At 64.1% G+C, this 6738-nt stretch overlaps 3 protein-coding genes across 3 annotated transcripts in view; 1 reads left to right on the top strand and 2 right to left on the bottom strand.

The window, feature by feature from the left end:
- The window catches only part of FUT7 (fucosyltransferase 7 (alpha (1,3) fucosyltransferase)), a 1621-nt gene extending 666 nt beyond the window's left edge, over positions 1-955 (bottom strand). Inside the window, exons 1-2 of the mRNA XM_008576496.1 lie at positions 922-955; positions 254-783 (exon numbers count right to left, since the gene is read on the bottom strand). Coding sequence (XP_008574718.1) covers positions 254-783; positions 922-934 — 543 coding nt within the window. The 5' untranslated portion in view covers positions 935-955. The remainder of the gene's footprint in view (positions 1-253; positions 784-921) is intronic.
- Positions 956-2564: 1609 nt separating this feature from the next.
- LOC103593514 (chromosome unknown open reading frame, human C9orf139) lies at positions 2565-3240 on the top strand. Its single transcript, XM_008576511.1, is given in 4 exon segments — positions 2565-2793; positions 2879-2997; positions 3000-3161; positions 3163-3240. Coding segments are annotated over 4 exon segments (588 nt in total).
- Positions 3241-6035: 2795 nt separating this feature from the next.
- Positions 6036-6738, bottom strand: part of NPDC1 (neural proliferation, differentiation and control, 1) — a gene marked incomplete at its 5' end in the record, with an annotated part of 5933 nt that continues 5230 nt past the window's right edge. The window contains 2 exons of the mRNA XM_008576510.1: positions 6036-6415; positions 6502-6697. Of these exons, the coding sequence (XP_008574732.1) occupies positions 6347-6415; positions 6502-6697 (265 nt within the window). The remainder of the gene's footprint in view (positions 6416-6501; positions 6698-6738) is intronic.

Raw genomic sequence — 6738 nt, 5'->3', positions numbered from 1 at the left:
CGAAGGCCTCGTAGGGGGCCCGCGGGGGCCCCAGCACCACCGGCACGGCGCCGGCCACCAGCGCGTTGCGCCAGAACTTCTCGGTGATGTAGTCTCGGTGCTGTGAGTTCTCGAAGGACAGGTAGAAGCGGTACCGGGCCACGGTGGGCAGCAGGCAGTCGGCGCACAGGGGCCGCCCGTTGGCGCGGCCGAACACGTCCACCCGCAGGTGAGGCGCCAGCTGCCGGTACAGCCCCGCGCGCCGCTGCCGCACCTGGAAGTTGCTGACCACCCAGGCGGCCAGCCCGCTCTTGGCTGGCAGCGCCGGCGACGGTCCCAAGCGAGGCTCCAGGCAGCCGTAGGGCACAAAGATGTCCGAGTCGCGCCGGTAGCTCAGCACCCAGTTGAAGATGCCGCGAAAGTGGCTGAGGCCATGGGTGTGGCTGGGTGACTCCATGGAGGCCCACACCCAGGGCTGCCCGGGTGGCCGCTGAGCCAGGGGCAGGAGGGACTGCTGGGTCTCCAGCTCGCGGTGGTGGAAGACCACGACATCAGCGCTGGCCAGCAGGCTTCGGTTGGTGCTCAGGCGGCAGTGGGCCATGCCATAGCGAGCGCAGGTGTCGCTGGGCAACTCTGGGGACCGGTCAGCGAAAGGCCAGTGCCAGATAAGGATGGTTATTGCAGGCTGGGGTGCCGGGGGACCCCGAGGGGCCAACTCCAGCAGCCACAGCAGCCAGAGGGCCATGAGCAGGGCCCCCCAGGCCAGGGCCCCCCAGCCCTGCAGCCTCCATGTGGGACCGCACCCTGCAGCAGAACGAGGAAGGAGCAGCTCTGTCACTTTGGGTTCAGGAACACCACACCTGCCCCCTGCCACCCCCATCCTCTGCCTGCCTGGGTGCCCACCCTTCCCCCGCCCGGGCTTCCCCAGGGCCGGACACTTACCGGCATTATTCATCCACAGCCTCCCAGAATCAGTCACCCAAGAAATCCGAGGTTCTCAAATCACTGCAGCTGCCGACAGGCACCCTGAAATCACGGCTGTGCCCCGACTCAGCCCCCACCTAGAAGCACACTCCTTTCATCTGCCCAAGGTGAGGGAAGCCAGGGGACCTTCCCGCTCCCGCCCCGCCCCTGCCCCCATGATCTTTGGCATCAGCCACCATCTCCACCCCCTCCCTCATTAGTTCTCCCACTGCTGGGAAGGGGGTACGGCTACAGGTCAGGTGCCAAGCCAGGGCCCAATATGATGCCAGCTCACCCCTGCTGGTCTCCAGAAGGCCCAGAGATGACCAGCTGGGCACAGAGAGGAGGATGGGGGAGGGGCCCCCTGGGCCCCAGGAAAGGGAAGGCCACCAGGTGGGTGCCCTGAGCAGAGGTGGCCTCCAGCCACCACCCGTCACCCAAGCCTGGGGCACCGTGGGGAGTGCACTTCCCTTAGGAGGCCAGGCCCCTCCCGCTGTGGCATCGCCCACTTCCCCCAGCTTACCACCTGCTCAGCAGGGCTGTGGTCTCCCAGGAGACCCTCGCTCTTCACAGATATGCTGTGCTCAGCACTTTGCAGAGACTGAGGTTTCTTACTGCACCACCCCACGCCACCCTTGCCTCCTCTAGGACCCACCTTGTCCCCAGACCAGATACCCAGAGAGGGGATCCATCTCGGTGTCTGTCCACACAAGGCTGCAATGCATGCCCATGCGGGCAGACGCCAGGCTGGGCCTGGCCCCAGGGTGGGCTGGGGGGCTGCTGCATCTTTGTTCGCTTTCCAGGGACATATGCCCATAGAGCCCTGGGCAGTAAGTAGGTGGGGCCCAGGGTCCTGGGTGGGCTGGGAAGAGCTGTAGGCCACTTCCTCTGGGCTGCAGCAGCAGGGGGCTTTCCAGGCTGGATAGGGAAGGAGTCCTTGTGTCCCTGACCCGGGCGGGCACAGGGCTGGCGCCTGCTCCGGAAAAAGGAAGACTGGACTCAGCCCGAAGTTCAGACTTCCTGGCCGCCCCCCAACACCCCTCAGCCAGCCCTCATGGCCCTGGGGTCTGGTACCTCCAGGTCAGGTTCCTTCCCCTTTTATTCTGGCCCCTCTGATGCAACAAGCCCATGTGGCCATATGGGACGGCCTTGCAGGGTCACCCGAGCTCCATCTGCACCTCACTTTCAGCTGAGGTGGTGCCCCACCAGCTTCTTTCACCCCAGCCAGACCCCCCACACTTGCTGCATCCAAGACTTTCGTGGCCCCAGACATGGCATGGCAAAGCCTGGCACTCATGCCAGAGGTCTCAGGCCTGGTCAGGTGCTTGGAAGCCCCAGACTAGATGTCCCGGAATAAACAGCAACCAGGAACTGTCGGCTATTCTAGGGGGTCTGCCTCCCACCACCCTGTCCGTCCCTGTCCTGCTCCGTGTGTGGGCCTCCTCCAGCTCCAGATCCACCGTGAGGTCCAGGCTGCCATCGGGAGGAAACCAGGCAGCAGGCAGCAGACCCACTGTGGGGACAGAGGCAAGTCCAGAGGAGGATGACAGTTTGGCCGCTCAGAGACTCCCCACCCCCCTGCCCCACAAAGTAACCTCCGAGCTGTGGTGGGGAGTTGTGCAATGCGTCTAGAGGAGGGGAGGGCTGTGGAAGCCATCGGGGTCTGTCCAGCTGGCCTGAAGTGCTTTGCTCTCCAGTGGCTGGCCGCAGAGTGGGCAGCCCCCGCCAGCCCTGTCCTTCCAGCCACCCTGATGCTTAGTGAGATGATCATGGTGGCACCTGGACCTTTGACCCCACCCCAGTATCTCTCTCAGGCAGTGGGACCCCAGGAGGACCACACCCTGGCTTCGGGTCTCTTCTCCCTGTGGCGGGCACCCAGCAGGCAGCAGGGCCTGAAGGAAGGAGGTGATCCTGCCACAGCCCGCGGGTGACCCAGCTCTGGCTGCCAAGCCTGCTGTCCTTCCTGTTTGTGCTGCCAGGCTGGCTGGGGCCCTTGCCACCGGCCTCGCCCACACCCACAGTCAGCTCCCTTCCTGGGTGGATTCACAGGAGCCTCCCCACCCCCTGCCTTGGGTTTGCTCCTCCTTGAGGGCCTGCTCAGGTGGGCCACCATGAGGCCCCACTGTGGGAACCTGCTGCTGGGAAATGGGGCTCAGAGGTTTGGCCCAGAAATGGGTCAGAACGAAAGGCTCTCAGAGGAAAGAGAAGGGGGCAAGAGACCATGAGTCAAAGGGAAAGTCAGGGGCCCCATCCTGCCATCTCACTCACTGGGTGCTTGAGGGCACAGGTGGCACCTAACCCCAGCTCAACAGCCCACGAGCATCGTGGGGTCAGGAACATGTGCTCTCCCCCAGCTGAGCCCTTCCGCCCAGCCCGGGGCCAATGTCTTGGTGAACTCCAATTAAAGGGGCCTCAACCCCATGAGCCCTACCCCAGATTCAGGGCAGGCCACTGGTCTGCGGACTGCTGTCCCCACTGAAGACAACAGCACCAGGGGCAGCAAGAATGTCAGGGGTGCCCAGCCCCAGCTGAAGGGGTGCCTCAGGGAGCGGGACAGAGCCTGACTACCCGCCTGACCACCCTAAGGGTTGGCCTGAGCAGGGCAGAGTACAGACGCGTGCCACGAGGGCCCCCTGGTGGCCCTGCTCCAAAGCCACCTGGCTCCTGCCAAGGAGGAAGCAGCATCTTGGAGGCTGGCAGATGGCTAAAGGGGCCCCCAGGTGAGAGGCAAAGCTGAGGGGGACAGCACAAGGGCAGTGGGCCGCAGACAGCAGGAGGGGAGACCTTTCTGGGCCACCTGAGGGTGCAGTGCAGCGGTGGGCCCCTCCCTCCTATAAAGACTGGGGCAGGGGAGGGGGGTGCGGGGCACATCTGCATCCTTGCCCTTGTCCAGGTAGAGCTCCTGGGCCAGCTCCACGATCTGCTGGGGGCTGCTCCTCCAGGGATCCGTGCACTGCACCCCCACATCTTGCATGTCCTTTTCTATTCTGTGAATTGTAAGTGGAAGGACATCACCTCCCAGGCCCAAAGCTGTCCCAGGTCCCCACTTCCTAGAGTCCTGGCTAGGCAATCATCGCGCCACATTCCATGCCAAGCGTGGTCTTGCCTCGGAGTCTTGCTGGGTTGGGGACATTTCTAAATGGATGAGTGTCACCCGAGGACCTATGCTGGGGTGAGAGGATGTCACCCTGGCATCTGTGCTCAGAAAGGGCTCCAGGCAAGGGAAGCACAGACACTTCCCGCTGGGCTTCCACTAGTGACAGCCGAATGCAGGAGGAGCTGGGCCGCTGGAGGCCAGGCCTGCAAAGGGCTCAGGCGGGCTCAGGGCTCAAGGTGGGGTCCAGCCAGAGTGCTGAGAGGAAATGAGCCTCTTGCTGCTTGCCAGAGAAGGTGCTCCTCGGCAGGAGCCCTGTGGCAAGGTCAGGGACAGCAGCCAGGCTCTGACACTGCCGGTGGAGGCCAGGCCACTTGCCCAGGATCGAGGTCTCCAGAGTCCCAGGACAGCACACCCCCACCCCAGGGGTTATGGGAGGGAGGGTGGCTAGTGACAGCAGGACAGTAGGATTTGGATAAAATTGAGGAGTTCTCTCCTTTTGAACTGGCACGGGGCTAATAGAAGCCAAAAGAGGCAGGTGGGGAGTGGGATGCTGGGCTGACGGGGGTCCGTGCCAGGTAAGTGGGCTGAGGGTGGCCCTGCCCACCCTTCCTCAGCCAAGGCCCACCAGCCTCTATTCATTGCAGCTGCCACTGGGAGGGGACCCTCCTCCTCAAAGCCAGGGACAGGATGGAGACTACCAGAAGGTGGAGATGACACACACCAGGTGGCCGACCCCAGCCCTCAGGTCGGGCCAGCAGGAGTGGGATGGGTGAGCATTGTGACCTCAGAGCTTTCCGCGCGTCTGCTCTTGAGCAAGGCTTCCATCTCTCTGCGCACGTTTACTCTGTTGCTGTCTTCCCCAATGACTCAGATTACATGACAACGGACATGCCATGCCCCCATTCCACACGGTTCCATCTCCCACACTAATGTCCAAAGGGTAACTGAGGCTCCCAGCTGAGGACCAGCCCAAGGTCATACCTGAGGAGTGGGGCGCTGAGGGGGAAGGGGGCTTCCTGGTCGGGGTCGGCTCTGGCCCCCAAAACATGCCACTGGGACAAACCAGTGGCTCCAAACATGGGTGACCGCATTTCCACCAGCCTGCCCCACCCACTCTCGCCTCAGGGACCTGCCTGCCCCAAACTGGCCTTTTCTCCCCCATCTCAGGGCTGTCTAGGAGCCCTGACCCCCCACTCTTAGCAACACTGAAGGGCTTCTGAGCCCAATTCCTGCCCCTCCGCAGCCTCCATGGGACAGACTACTGCCCCTGCTCTGCGCCCCAGCCTGGTGCTGGCCCAATCTCGGAACCTTTGACCACACAGTCCCCCACCTCCCCGCCAGCCTCCTTGCTTCTCAGGGTGGGGAAGTGGTGGGCTGACCCCAGCTCTGTGCACTCAGGGCTGTCTGCCACCGTACCCCTCCCCCACAGCCCACCTGGCCATGCATTCGTGTGCACAGCCTGGGCCTCTCAGGTCCCTGTGCCTGGTGTGCCCCGATCCCACATATGCTGCAGGGGCCCAGGAGCCTTTGGGGTCTCCTGGGAAAAACGACTCTTAAGGCCTGCCTCCTGCCCTCCCCGCTTCCTGCCAGGTGGACAGGCAGCAACGCAGGTGCTGGGCACCCACATCCAGGTGTGTGTGGACTGCCTCCTCTCCCAGCCCTTTTTATAACACAGGATGGGGTCTTCCAGAGAGTTAAAGCCACCTCTGGACTGGCCTCACCCTACACTGTGCACGACCCCTCCCCCACTTCGGGGTGGAAGTGTCAGTAGGGGCGGGGCCCGGCTGAGAGGGAGGGGATGCAGTGGCCCTGTGTGTTTGCCTTTCTACCCCAGCCTTCGTGGGAGGGTCCTCCTAGGTAGGGGACAGAGGTGCCCCCTCTCTCTGGGGGTGCAGGAGGCCCCAGGCTCCCCACTCCAGGGCCCATCAGTCAGGGACCCAAATGGGGGATGGGGGTGGCTGAGGAGTAACCGACGCCTCCAACACTCCAAAAGCCACACGTTTGAAATGTACTTTAATTACCTTTTGTCTCCAGAATTCCCCATCCATGCCCCCGGGTTCTAGGGTTCTCCCCGCCCCCTCCAGTTTGGGGGTCCAGACCGGACAGGAGAGGTGCAAGGGGGACAGAAGGTCTCCCGGCACAAGGGGGTGTCTCCCTGGCAAGAGGTCCCGGGGTCCAGCGCTCCCGCCCAGCCACCAGCACGCAGAATATCAGAACGTGTTCTTTTGAACGGGCAGCACCGGGCCCTGCCCGTCCCCGCCCGAGGGCCGTGCGGTCGGCGAGCGGGGTCGTCCCGCCCGCTTCGGGTCACTGCAGCGGGGGCGCCGACAGCGAGGCGTGGTCGAACAGCGGGTTGCGCACCTCCATCTCCCCGGTCTGCAAGGCGGGAAGGGGCGGGCAGTGAGGCGCTGGGAGGGGCCCCCACAGCTGGCGAGCCCCTGCCCCGCGCCCGAGGCACTCACCGGGGCCAGGCCCGGGCACTCATACACCGTGAAGTCACCGTCTTCATTCTCCTCGTCCGAGGAGGCTGAGTCCACCTCCTTGGGCGGCTCTTTATGCCTGGGTGGGGGGCGGGATCGCTGGTCCTCCCCACACCCTCCAGGTGCCAATGGCCCAGGCTGGAAATGGGAGCTGGGCGCACCGGCCCCAGGTGGGGGTCTGGAGGGGGCCGGGCGGGGGGTAGGGTGGTGGCAGGCTCT

This window comes from Galeopterus variegatus, unplaced genomic scaffold, assembly GCF_000696425.1.
Source record: "Galeopterus variegatus unplaced genomic scaffold, G_variegatus-3.0.2 Scaffold1360, whole genome shotgun sequence".
In the NCBI taxonomy this organism is placed as follows: Eukaryota; Metazoa; Chordata; class Mammalia; order Dermoptera; family Cynocephalidae; genus Galeopterus; species Galeopterus variegatus.
This window is presented reverse-complemented; position numbering and strand designations above follow the sequence as displayed.